This window comes from Eretmochelys imbricata, chromosome 20 (genome assembly GCF_965152235.1).
Source record: "Eretmochelys imbricata isolate rEreImb1 chromosome 20, rEreImb1.hap1, whole genome shotgun sequence".
Lineage (NCBI taxonomy): Eukaryota > Metazoa > Chordata > Testudines > Cheloniidae > Eretmochelys > Eretmochelys imbricata.
In genome coordinates, this window is record NC_135591.1 from 5,107,935 (window position 1) to 5,122,189 (window position 14,255).

Sequence of the window (14,255 nt, forward strand, 5' to 3'; positions counted from 1 at the left end):
TGTCTAACCTGTTCTTAAAACTTTCTAATGGTGGAGATTCCACAACCTCCTTAGGTAACTATGTCAACTTGTTATGGTGAAATCCTCATGGTCCCAAGGTCTACACAGGAGAAGATGGGCAATCTGGGGTCGTGTATAGGGCACTGGACTCTGGGACAGCTGTAGGAATAACCAAATTTTTCAGTTCATTTGCCAAATGGAAAACATTGAAATAAAAATTTCCGGTCAACCTGAAATGAACCTACTTTGGTGAACCGAAAAAGTTTGTTTCAGGTCAAATGAAATGTTTAGTTCAACCCTAACCAAAATGTTTCGTTTCGTTATTGGGGGTGGGGGGGAGTTGTTAACCTTTTAAAAAAATAAAATGGAAGTAAAATTTAGAACACCAAGGCATTTCAAAACAAAAATTTGTTTTGAAAACGTCCACACTAAACGGTTTGATTTTTTAGGACTGTTTTTTGGTTAGTTGGTTTTGAATTAAATAATTCGGCCAATTCCACACGAATTTGCTAAAGGTTTGTCAACCCAAATCTGCATTTTTCCATGAAAAAAAGTTTCACATGAAACATTTCACCCAGCTCTGCTCATGAGACCTGGGTTCTGTTCCTGGGTTCACAACTGACCTGCTTAACACAGGTAGCATTGTGTTAAGCAACTTGGTTGTTAAAGTTGTATTCTGAAATGCCCCTTCAACATGGCTGGTCACTCAGTCTCATTATTTACTTTCAATTCATATGCACATTCCATAAAAAGGTGTGTCTGTCTTTTGCCCAAGGCAGTTCTTGCCACAGTTTAAATAGACAGTTATACAAATAAATTCCTCCAGGGACCCAGGTCTAACCAGCAACTGGCCAATTGCAGGTTCTTATGCTGTCATTTTTCAAGCTAACCTTTTAAAAAATTTTAACTAAACAGAAAAATGTTGCAGCACTTCCAACTCAAGTGATTTTAATGGTGTGATGCTCGGTGTTTTTCTTAAAGCCCCAGCTCCTGGAGTCATGGGATGACATCAGACTGTCGGCTTTCTTATCAAACTAAAAGCGCATCTAGCCTTTGCGGTTGCAGAGAGGAGCTAGAAAAAGTGAAGACTTCAAATTCAAAACCCAGAGGGCATGTTAAAAAAGCTGTTTAATCATTTTAAGATCTCATGATTGTTAAGCTGGTCTCGTGATTGATGGCGGGGAGCCTGATCACTTGTGGCTGGTCATTTCTGAACACTTAAGGTTGGCACTCCTGGGGTCGATGGTAGACTCTGCTGCAGGGCTCAATCTCCAACCCCACTACCAGAGGGCCTTCCAGCGCCACCCTGCCTTCCTGTAGGCCACACAATCACAGGGCTGCCCAGTTCCTAACCTCACAATTTTGCCCCCTGTGGTGAATTGCACCACCCTAACAAGGGCCCTTTCTTAACGGACCTGGTAACCTGCAGCTGCTTTTGCTTTTAGTGCAGTGTGAGCCTCCACCACCCAGCAATGTAGGTCGCAGCTACGCCAAGCTATGACGTAGCCAGTGCCCGGGGAGCTTGCTGAGCTAAACACCTCAGCCGCTGCACCTTGCACTAACAGAATAAGCCCCAGAACTGACACACCTGTAACAGACTTGTTCCCAGTGCCCCCAGAACTGATGACTTGTCAAAGTTCCCCCAAGCCAATGGCTCACCGGACTGACACGGATAAGGATGTCAGTTTCATAGCCAGTGGCACACAAGGGAGAGATGTGCCCGGCATCGTGTCCCCACCACCTTTGACTGCCCTCACCCGATGGGTCAGAGACCCATTTGGTAGCCGGGTAAACCGGAGGTGACCTTTCAGCATGAAATCAAGCGAGACTCAAACCCACAAGTGTCAGGATTGCGGTCAAGCCCCGTAACCGCTCAGCTACCAACTGGGCAAAACTTTCTAGAGGAATCGTTTATTGGATTAAAACAATTTGTGGACCCGGAACTATCCACAAATGCGCCATGAATCGTTTTGGCCAGTCACAAAACATCAGGGGGAGGGGGAGGAAGAGGTGGTGCTGCTCCCAGAGCCACTATTGCCTTATAACCTTTAGGCCAGAGGTTAGGGTTCTCATCTCCCCTATAGAAGACTCCCTCTCCTAGAACAAACCCAAGCTTCTTCCGAGTCACTGAAAATGATGAACCATTTCAGACTTGGTTCCTGATTGATTTATTGACTTATTTTTTGGGCCTGCCACCAAACAGACAGATCAGTTATTTGCTCAGCTCTGCTGTGAACACGCAGCGGCCAGGGGGTGACATAGGAATCTCATCCTGATTCACAGCCATTCACACTGTGGATAAGCCCCTGCTTATCTGATGACCGACACTGGGGATTGAACCAAGGACCTAAAGATTGTGAACTCCAGTAGGTTGAGCTGAAGAAAAAGTACCTACAGCTACTAGCTAGAACAGACCACATCCTCTGTAGATTTGGGGATTATTGACATATAAGCCACCCTAAATCAGGGACTAGTGACATTTAAGTCACCCTATTTGTGCCCCTGGAGATGCCTAAATTCATTTCAGATATATGAGCCATGGAAGATGCAGTCCCCTGCTTCTGGGACCAAACTATTGCAAGTGATGAATGGACCATTGTGCCTGCAGGTGGGAGGCTGCGAAATGGTATTTACAGACACTGCTTGCGTGTGTGTGTTTGTACAGAGTTTAAAAGATGCAAATAACTGGTCTGTTGGAAACGTTGGGTAAAATTTCACTCCTGTCTAGAAATAAGGATGCAGGAAGGAGCAAAAGTCAACATGACCTGAAAAACCCCAGACGGGGATGGGCAGGCAAGCTGGGTGACATGATTTATTCTGTTAATGAGGCAGGAGGGAGGGTAGGAAGAAAAGCTGAATGCATATTTCATGGCCACGGAGAGATGCGAGCCTGCATGCCGGAATCTGGATGTAGCTTCTTTAGGTTACAAGTGAGTCTTTGCAAGTGTGCAAAAAAGGCACAAGCGGCCTTTGACACGTCAGTTTGCTATTGGTTGTTAGGAGCCGGCAAGCCAATGAAAATAAAATAGACTCTTATTTGTTATGTTAGTAACACCCTGGAAGAGGCTCTCTCAGACCGAGACTTTGGGGAGGCCAAATCTCTCCATGACTAATAGTCATTCTGGCCCTACCAAAATGGGGCAGGGCGGGGCACGGAGCGGGGAATGGAGGGATAGCTCAGTGGTTTGAGCATTGGCCTGCTAAACCCAGGCTTGTGAGTTCAATCCTTGAGGGGGCCATTTAGGGATCTGGGGCAAAAGTTGGGGATTGGTCCTGCTTTGAGCAGGGGTTTAGACTAGATGACCTCCTGAGGTCCCTTCAAACCCTGATATTCTATGATACCCCATAATGCTACAAAGTGAGAGACAGTCCCTGCCCCAAAGAGCTTACAGCCTAAATAGGCAAGACAGGAAAAAGGGTGGGAGGAGAAACATGGGGAAGGCCCTGATCCTCAGTGGTATTTATGTGAAATCCATGGGATTTCAGCTCCTAAGTACCCTTGAGGATCTGGGCTGAAGTGACTTGCCCAAGGTCCTGGAGCAGAGGCAGGAATTGAACTCAGGTCTTCTAAATCCTAGTCCAGTGCTGCAGCCATGGAACAAGGCTGCCTTAGAATTGGAGAAAGCAGAACATGAAAATGCGCAGAGTTCACTCACACGACCTTAGCACTGCCCCCTAGTGGCACTAAGGGGCAGAGGCAGGAGGGAAAAAAATATCAAGTATCCTCTAATCCAGAGCCACAAACACAAAAGTACCTTAAGTGTGTGATTAGTGCCTGGGGTTATTATGGGGCAGAATTAAACCTGGTTGGGTGCTCTCACTCTGCATTTCCACACCTGGATTCCTTTTAGGTTTAACTTTAAACCAGAGTCTCCTTGTTTTGAGGAAGAATCATAACAGCCCTGTAATGTATTTGACCTTAAATTACCAATATTGCTCTCGACTTCACCTTAATGTGTCTTTTGTTGGGGAATTTGTTAGGCCCCAGAACATACATGACCCCTTTGCTTGTTTGGTGTCGATAGTTACCAACGTGCTTACCTTTTTAAAGGATCCAGCTCAAAAACCCACGAGGAGGCAGGAAGCAGCACAAGGCCCAATTTATCCCAGCGCCTCATGTGTTCGTTTAAATGAGGAGCAATGTAAAGGCCAGGGGGAGGTCTCCTCTGCAAGTCAGAAGCCAGTACATCAGTTTGACATTCTCCTGGGGGCGGGAATCTGCTCTTATTTTGCATACATATGTGTAGTATGCAGGGGTAGGCTGGGAGTGGGCCCATGTTTGTTTGTTCGCTCATGCTTCAGGGTTTCAGCTGGCTGCCTGCAGGGGTCAGGAAGGGATTGCCCCATCCCCACCTCAGTGCATTCTGGGTGATTGGTTTAACTCCTTCCTCTGAAACCAGAATGGCCACAGCTGGAGCTAGGACATTGGATGAGGGGATGCAGGCAGGACTTGGAAGTGGCACTGAGCATTCCCTCTCTTAGCTGCGTGGCTGGCTGGTTTTTGCTCACACGCCCAGGGTCTAACTGATCACCAGATCTGAGGTCAGGAAGGAGTTTTCCCTGGGTCAGATTGGCACTGCCCTTGCTGGGGTTTCACCTTCCTCTGCAGCGTGTAGGTGTGGGTCACGTAGCAGGATTACCTGGATGTGTCTCACTTAATTCCTTCCCTGCCCTTGTAGGGGCTTGGGCACTGGTGCACCTCAATCCCTCTAGTCTGCCCAGAACAGTCTAGTCTCCCAGGTGCTGTAATACTTTAGTCTAATTTCAGTGGCTGGATTAAGTGTGCGGGTGCTGGTCGTGTTGAGGGCCTGTCCTGTAGCTCTGTGACTCCATTTCCAGATTCTCAAAGACTTGTTTTGAAGTTACCTTATCTTTACCTTTTTTTAAAAAGTTACTTAAGTACCTTAAGTGACTGATGCATAGTTAACAGCTGATGTTTTTCTGGAATGGTCCAGCCGTTTAAAGGTTGTAATGAGCATTGCTATGTGACACTTCCGTGCCCACCCGCCATGGGGAATTAACAATGTACGCCAGGGTGGGATTCCTGGCGGGGCTTACAAGAGCTATCATATAAGAAATGAGACAGCATGGAGTTCAGTGGTTAGGGCACTGGCCGGGACCTCAGGAAACCCGGGTTGTTCGTTTATATGGCGGTAGCACCTAAGAGCCCTAGTCACAGGCCAGGATCCCGTTGTGCTAGGCGCTGTACAAACACAAAATAAAAAGATGGTCCCTGCCCCAAGAGCTTCCAATCTGTAGACAGGAGACAACAGAGGGATACAGACAAGCCGACGGGAACGCAAGGAAACGACAGGGGTCACAGTGGTAGGCAGGGACCCTTCAACCATCTTTTCTCTGTGTAGTTTGTAAATCCTTTGCAGTAGGGACTACGATATGTTGGTACCGTCTTGTGCAACAGGGACCCTGATCCTGGTGGGGGTCTTGAGGTACTGTAAACCACTCTATGATGCCTGTGAGGGAAGGGAACACTTAAAAGCATTGTAATACATGCACTAGATTAAACCTGCTGCCACTGCAGCAGTTTGGATGGTTAGGTTTGATCACCCAGCAGACTTTGACAACTGCTTACCTGCACAGTGCACAAGCAACCCTATGCAAGTCAGTGGAACAACACCCAGGTGTAGTGTTGTCAGGTGTGTATGTCTTTGCAGAAGCAGGGCCAGAACCAGCAGTCGTGGGAGCCCATCTGTACTGTTTGTGTCAACTGAAAGCACAGTTGCTTTGGTGTCAGACCCACATGTCTAGAAAGTAAAGGGCATGTACGTATAGAGGGTCTCAAGGGATTAAAATCCAGCTAGAATTCCAAAGAATAAACCACCCTTCTCTCTCTCTCCTGGATTTACTGACACTGAAGGAGTTAATGACATTACTTGGCATCAGCTGTTTAGGTCTCCACCTTGCACCCCTGGCAGGACACCTGATTGTTACATTATACCGTGAGAGCAGGTTAAAGAGGCCTTAAAAGGGCTTTAAAGGTGAGTAGAAATGGCCTTTAAGACTATACCCTGTGTATGGACCTCCCCTAGCGAGTGCAGAACTGGTGTAAGATGAGCCTTGCTCCCAACCCCTGGAAGGGGGGACAGCCAGAGTGCACTGCAGCTTTTTCCCTGCTTCCAAGGGACCATGGGAAGCCAAACTTAAATTAGAGCAACCTTGAGGCTGCTCTAAGTTACACCGGGAAGGAGGATGGGTACACACGAGGCAGGAACCTTCATAGTCTCTGGATTGGGTGGCTTAAATGCAGGAATGAGGTCACTGAGAATCAGGTCCACAGCATCTTAAAGTACAACCCACACAGGCGGTACCACAGGCAAAACAGCAGAGTTTACATGATACCATAATAATGGGGATGTGCCACAGATGGGAGCAGGTCCACAGACAGCTCGTACAAACCAAAGACAATCATTTCAAATGTCTGAAAAGGAAAGAACCTTCAAGCCAGAAGCTGGGAATCCTCCAAAAGCATCTTTCATCATGAAAAGAAAAGTAGGACTTGTGGCACCTTAGAGACTAACCAATTTATTTGAGCATGAGCTTTCGTGAGCTACAGCTCACTTCACTATTAATCCTGCTGGTAATAGTGAAGTGAGCTGTAGCTCACGAAAGCTCATGCTCAAATAAATTGGTTAGTCTCTAAGGTGCCACAAGTCCTCCTTTTCTTTTTGCGAATACAGACTAACACGGCTGTTACTCTGAAACCTTTCATCATGAAACGCGTCTTTCCTCTTAGGGCCCCCGGTAAAGAAACGACTGTGGGGAAAAACTAAAACTACTCAGTGTGGACAGCTTATTGAAAGTGATATTTATTTCAAAATACAAAAAAAATGTATTAAGTAAATTTGCCATCCATCTATATGAACAGTTTGTTAGAGAAACAATGTTGGAGTCCCTCGGTTATTAGGATAGACACTTTTACAGACAGTTTAACAATGTAACATTACAAAAAATACAGTTTCAGGTTTCAGATCTTTACTTGCAGTAAAAGATAAAAAAGGTACTAAATGAGCTTGGTATAAAACACACACAGACAAAGGAATTTACAAACCAGTCTATGAAGAACACAACCTAGTTGTGGGGACATTTTGTACAAAACTACTGCTTATACGGGTACAGAAAAAATGTAAAAAATATTCCCTATTTGGAGACAAAATACAAAAGCACATTATTGAATTCTTTACTTAATAATTAAAAAGATACATAAATTGGAGAAACTAGGCTTGGTTGTTTGGGAAATTGTAGTCAAACATCCCCTCCACACACACACACCCTGACCCCCACCACCCCCCAAAAAACAAAAACACCAGGCTTCAAAATAAATTAGACAGCTGAATGCATCAGCAAAAACAAAGGCTGGGATTTTCAAATGATAAGGGAGTCAAACACCCAGGGAAAAGTTTTCAGAAATACCTAAAATGACTTAAATGCCTACATCCCATTGACTTTCAACAGGCTTAAGTGCTTCTAAAAATTTTATTTCTAATTCCTCACTGAACATCAATGGGATTTTGGTGCCTAATTCCCTTGGGTTCCTTTGAAAATCTCAGCCTGAATGTACCTAAAAATGATGCCTCTGGAAGCACGTTTTAACCTCAATCCAGAGCCTGGATCCAACACCACGGCCTCGCACCTTGTGTCATTATTTATACCTAGGCAAAATGTTACCAAGCAGTGGAGGGAAGAGTTCAGATACGGGGTGTTTCACACCCACACTGCTCAGCTGTAAATGCATGCCCTGAATGAAGGTGACTGGCGAGAATCAAATCCATTGTCTCTTGGTAGGACTTTAAAAATCAAGGAAGCAAGAGGACAGCTGCTGAACAAGATACATATTAAATTGTTTGTTCTTCGTTGCTCTGGGAAACACTTGTCAAATATAAATATAAGAAACAATTAATCATACTCAGTACGCTTGTCCTAATCTACAAGAAGTTGTATGTGTACCTGAATTCCATAAACAACACTTTATGTTAAAAATTGGGAGACTTATTTTCCTTGGTCAGAAAAATGATGCTGTAGAAGTGGCACCTGACCCAAGCAAATCCAGCCCCATGGATCATCTCACTCCTGGCTGCTTAAAAATTTGCTCGCAAAAGAAACTATCCCATGCTTGTAGTTTTCCTGTCAGCTCTACAAGAAGCAAGCGCCATGTCCTATTCTGTCTCAGGCACCATGGGCACGACTGATAGGTAGGCGTTGATTTCAGGGGACCGTCGGCTGAGCTTGCCATTAGGGGGAAAAAATGCTGGCTTTGAAAGAGAGCAGAAGGGTCACTAGCAGAATAGATACAAAGGACCAATGAGTCCTTGTTAGAATCACCATTTCTGACCATCAACACAAAGGGCTTGCGTTTTCCTGTCCAGTTTCTACCAGCTGCAAGCATACCCATTTGCTGGCAATCAACAGAGCAGCTGCTTCCTATGTGCTGGTACCTAACAGCCCACAAAGCTTCCATCCCCAAGTATGCCCATTACATAAAATCCCACCCCACCCACCACAAAGTTTAAGAGTTAGGTTCTTCTGCTCACAGTGGGAATGCTGAAACCCATGTAATTGCTTTCCCCTTCCCTGAAATCTAGAAACCTGAAAGTGTAGAGCAATCAGCTCTGTGGAACTGACAGCGAGAGATTCTAGAAGCAGAAAATAAATTCCTTGAATGTCCAAAGTTGTCCACTGGATTGTAAAAATAGGTTTCAAAACACAAAAAAAACCCCAAGGCGAGTGTGCTTCTGACAGTTCCCATCATGCACTGGTCCATGAGCAGAGTTCATAAAAACTCATACTGAGTCATTTAAGATTTCTTTGATTGGAAACCAGTGCAAGTCCCATGTCTGTTGGAGTGGAGATTGCTGATTGCTGAGAGGGGCGAGTCTGGACGCTTTTGACAGAATCTCTCAAGGATCCAGCTTTTGGCACAGTGTCATCATAACAGCTTGCGATGGAGGATCTCCCAGGCCATCCGCTTGCGGAAGTAGGGCATGTGTTGCTTGGGGGAAGGGAGAGAGAAAAAGACACCCACATTAATGCCCCTTTTCCTAATAGATGGTTTCTACACCCACTCGCCACAGAATGCGCATTAATTACACATGTGCCTGTTCCCCATGAAATGTAACCAAGTGCCTGAATTGAAATTCAGTGGGATTTGAGCACCTAACTCCCTTAAGCTACTGTGAAAATCTCAACCTTAATTCTTTTCACTGCGTGTGAGCGGAGATGAAACCATGATCATTATGTTCTTTTCAAGCCAATCTACTATTAACCACTTAAAAGGTACAAAAGAGTGTTTACACTGGGGAGAGTGGGGGTGCTTTTGGTGGCACAAATTTGTATGGCCAGTAGAAATCCTCTGTGCAAATGAAGTAAGGCCTACTCTGAGGACTTAAGTGATGCACACACCTTGCCCTTTGCACAAGAATTAACTTTTCCCCCATGTAAAGAGAATAACACAGCTAGTAAGGGGGACCCTCTAAAATAGATATTGATGAAGGGGAAAACAAAATCTGAAGATATACAAATGTGTCATCCAGTCCTACGGATCCTGGGGTGTTAAGGGACCTAATGAATGATTGTGCTAAGTGTGGAAAACTATTAGAAGACATTGACAACTGAGAAAGGAGCGGAAGATCTGGAAAATAAAGACATTTAGTGTCAATTGGCAACATCATTATTGACCCTCCTATCATCATTCCGTGTGAGCCAACCCGCTGCCAATGGGATCCTGCGTTAGTCCCACAGCGCACCCCAACATGTCAGTGCCCAGCTTACCTGAGTGAAATTGATCGGTCTGTCTTTGGTAATGCAGTCAGCATATTTGCAGGCAAACATTCCACAGTCGCTGCCATTCATTTGTTGAGGGATTTCCTTTAACAGTAAAAACAAGCCCTGAGCCTCTAGATTTAGAGGAGACCAAAGCCTCCCCTCAACTTTAGCAAACGCTCCACAGATAAAGGGCCATGAGCAATGAAGCGGGTAAGAAAACCCCAGGGTGTCTCCATGTTCTTGAGATTTAGGGCATTGGGGCAAAATGAAGCTTTGAAACAGATGGGCCAATAGTTGCCTGGTCAAACGGAGATGAAAAAAAAAAAAGTGAGGAGCAACCCACTCTGGGAAGCAACTGAAATGAGGAGACTGATGGTGCATCATGGACTCCAGGTAGTCATGCCTATCTAGGCACCCTAGGGTCTGAGGACCTCAGTCATTCGTGAACTTGTCTTTACAACACCCCTGTAGAGAAGCGGGGAGGATTAGCCTCAATTTACAGATGGGAAATGGAGGCAGAGAGAGCAGTGACTTGCTTTAGGCCACATAAAAAGGCTGACGCAGAGCCAGGAACAGAACCTGGGTCCTTCTAACTCCCATTCCACTGCCTTAACCACACAGCCATCCTTCTTCCCTGGTGAGATGGAACTGCTATGCTCAGGTGTGCTCTGTGATGTGAGAGTGGATCCCCTTGGGGCTGCTGCTGACTCATCTTGGAGAAGAGCAGCTTTCCCATGCACAACCATCAAGTGACAGTGAGAGATTAACAACGGGGAATGATTAGGCCACGATACCATCTGTGCAGCTCTCTCAGGTCCCTACTATGGGCTCCAACTGCGCGAGACCAACGCACCTGACTCTTCTTGCTGAGCAACAACCAGCCGTTAGCATCAAATTCTTTCCGTCTTTTGTCAAGACTTTCCTGTTTTAAGTATTGCCTGCAGGAAACAGGGGACAGAGAATGTGCTTAGAGAGGAAACAAACAAACAAAAATCAATTTTTAATTCATAGTTTATCTAAAACTTCCATCTCCAATTAATTCTGAGAACTGGGCTTCAGAAATTTAATATTTTCCTCTCTCACCCTTGGCAGTTCTTGCTTTTTAACACAGAATTTTAAAGTTCTAGGCAATCTGAAGTAGGACTGAGCAGAGCTCTGAAACTCATCCCAAAAATATCCACTGAGCCAAGGGTCAAAGCCACAAACACGTCAGCAGAAATCTCCTGATTAATTAAGGGGCGACTCATGATATGGAAGAGCCAAAATAGCAACTGGTTTGGCTGGAAAGGCTCCTTCAAAATGAGCTTTAGGTTCGGAGACTGAACTCACTTCTCCTGTATCTAGAGCTTCCTGTAGTTTGTTGCCTCTCACATTCTGCTGTCCTCATTCATCATCTCCTCCCACTTTAATGTGGTGTCCTCAGTGAATGTGGACAAGAGCAATTTGTTGCAGGTATGTAGATGTTAAATAGTAACCTGGATGCTAAACTTTGAAGGACGCTATGTAACTTGCTAACATCAGTTCTAAAACTCCGCAATCTTTTTTCCAAGACCTCTTCACCCAGGGTTCCATTCGGTCATTGATATAACGTTTCATCTTTTTCTTACCAATATGGATGGACCGACAGTGTGTGTGTGCAATAGGAAAGCTTAGAACTAGTGGCCAGGAGTTATTTGAATGCAATGTAGTAATGCGGGGGGGTGTGTGCAATGCAAAGACTCAAGGATATTAGATTTCAAGGAAGCATCTTTGGGGAATTAAATCTAGTGAGCAAATCACACTCAGTCCAGCAGTGGGAAAATGGGACATCTGAAAACACCAAAATTAAGGTGCACCAGACCACAAAAGCCATCAAGAGAATGCGAAAAAACAAGAAGTAGCCAAAGTAACTCCAAAGATGTGCAGAGAAAAAATGAGTTTGCACAAGAAAAAAAAGAGGAGAGAATCCAACAAGAATACACCCGCTATACTAGCTAAAGTGGCGGTGGAATCAGGGCAGCAGAATGAACTACTGCTAACCAAAGGGGAACAGACAGGGTTTTTACAAATCCATTGGGAGGAAAGGAATACTGGCAACGAAGATGATGCATTAATAAGTCAGGACAACTCCTATACAGAAGTCTAGAGAGGCCAAGCTATAAAATTGCTCTATAAAACCTGTCTACAACATGAGAAATAATATTTTCAGAGTTTAAGGACCAAAGGGACCCTCAGATCTACTATCCTGACCTTCTGTATATCACAGGCTATTAATTTTCACCCAAATACTCCTACATTAAGCCCAAAATCTTGAGTTAGACCAAAGCGTTTCAGTCCTCAGGACACTAAGCTGTGTACCACATACAGAGACTAGGAGAGACTGAGGTGCCATCGATGCCCAAGGCCCCTGCAATGGCAAGGACTGATTAGGTGAGTTATGCCCAAAGGATCACAGGTAAACCATGCCCCATCCTTTGAAGTATGCAACACCCCCTCCCCCAGGTCCCTGCCAATCTAGCCGCAGGGAAATTCCTTGAAGACTTCTATCTTGAAGACACAAAATGTAAGGGAAAATAGGAAAACAATCCATTCAAGAGAGCAAGCCCAGACTAAATGAGGCCTAGAGTTGCCAAGGAATAGGCTCGTGAATTTATTCACAAGTTGGCCCTCACTTCTGAGCCATCACTGAGATCGGGGCAGGTGCCGGAGGACGGGAAAAGGGCAAGTGGGGTACCAGTGAAATAATGGAAAAATCTGTTGCCTAGTTATTTCTTTTCTGGAAAGGACTTCTGCCCCTGTCAGACATTTGGACTGTGTCTCTCCTCCAGAGACAACTCAGGCCTCTCTTTGAAGGCCACACCTCAAAACAATCCTCTCCAGGTGAGTGCTTCCACACTGCACTGAAACCCTAAATGTCTTATCAGTAGATTTATTATAAACCTCTTATGCAGGCTGTAGGCATGGACTCCAAAGAGGCCATTGCAAAAATCACCCAAAGAACTAATCTTGGTGGGGTGGACTGGGGATGAGGTCACTCCTAAAAAAGGAAAAAATCAGATTTTCAGTTCTGGACCTGGACCTTGACCTCATCCTCAGCCCCAAGCAACTAGGGTATGGAAACACTGGCAGGGTGGGAAGAAAGAAGAACATTCAAAGAATGCAATTTCCCCCTCCCCTAAAAATTAGTATTTTGGGACTGCTCCTGGGAGCACCTTCCTGCTGAAAGAGGCTGCTGCAGGTGCTGATGGATGACCAGGGGCCAGCTTTGCAGTTGGTTTCCTCAGTAGTAGTTAAGGCACTTTCTGCTCAGGATGCTGGGGTGGGTTGACAGGGCTCCGATCCATTCTGGAATCGGTTTATCGGAAGCTGTGCAAGCCATGGTGATGCAGAGCTCTGCCTGGCGTGGGAGGATTCCGAAGCTCCACAGCCCAGGAGTTAAGGCTGAATGGTGATGAACAAATGATATTTCCCCTCAGCTGTTTGGTTCTCCTAAAGTAAATTTTCACTGCTCTTCTGCCATCTAACACATGCTAGGCTTTTTCCTTCAGCTACCTTGGACAGACCAACTGGTTTCCTGTAAGGTAGGGAATGCAGGCTTAAAATCTTGGTTACAAAGGACTCTGAACTCTAAAGAAAAATGTTGTCCCTTTGGAAGGTCCCACAGGGCTTGCATCTTCTCAAAGCAGAAATTTCAAGGATTCTTCTTGCCGTGGTGGTTTTGATCAGTAAGCACAGAAAGGAAACAGAGATTAAATACCGTGGGTTTGAATGGATGGGACACAGAAGCCAGTAGCACAGTGGGAAGATACCAGCTAAGGAAAACAGTGTTGGTTGTCAGTTTGGACAGAGGTGCCGGCCTAAGGAAACGTGATCCACTGCAGACTTGCCTGAGCCAGAGTTGATGACACATGGCAAGACATGAGGTGCAATGGTAGGATGTCTGTGGCCTAGCTCAAGGCCACCCTGCAAAGAAGTCCTTGAGAGCAGGGGTCAATTCTACCATCGTGGCACTAGTAGGAGAATTTTCCCATACTCCTATAGGTGTGAAGGAGCAGAGCTTCACCATCCAACTTTACCTTCTCTCTTGCACAGAGATAACCTCATGGGCAAGGGTGCACCTAAAAGAGCTTCAAGGATTCCTCTTAGATGCTTGGAAACAGTCTCAGCATAAAGGAAGATGAGGAAGCCACCCAGTAATTCCATCCCCTGGCTAGAGGAAAAAGAAAAGCCCATCTAATAGCAGAAATCTTCCTTTGCAAACCCCACTGGCAAATCCTGCCAATGGACATCAGCTTCAAGACAAGCAGCACAGAGGGGGCTCCTCCATCCATGGCGAATGTAGTCAAGGTCAGAGAGACTCCAGGTCATCAGCCTCCTAGAGATAAGAACAGTCAGGTTGTCTATTCCCGATTTCCAGGATCATCTGTGGAAAGAACAAGACTTGGGGCAGTCCCAAAACATGTCCATTGTGCTAGAAGTGTTACTTGAATCTACTTGCT

At 45.4% G+C, this 14,255-nt stretch overlaps 1 protein-coding gene across 3 annotated transcripts in view; it reads right to left on the reverse strand.

Moving 5' to 3' along the window:
* Positions 1–6,802: 6,802 nt before the first annotated feature.
* Positions 6,803–14,255, reverse strand: part of SENP1 (SUMO specific peptidase 1) — a 32,819-nt gene continuing 25,366 nt past the window's right edge. For 2 of the 3 annotated variants that reach the window (XM_077838503.1, XM_077838502.1), the window contains 3 exons: positions 10,631–10,715; positions 9,784–9,879; positions 6,803–9,004 (listed from right to left, as the gene is read on the reverse strand). In XM_077838503.1, the coding sequence (XP_077694629.1) occupies positions 8,942–9,004; positions 9,784–9,879; positions 10,631–10,715 (244 nt within the window). In that variant the 3' untranslated portion in view covers positions 6,803–8,941. Of the gene's footprint in view, positions 9,005–9,783; positions 9,880–10,630; positions 10,716–14,255 lie in introns of those variants that run through there. The other variant, XR_013348466.1, reaches the window with a different exon arrangement.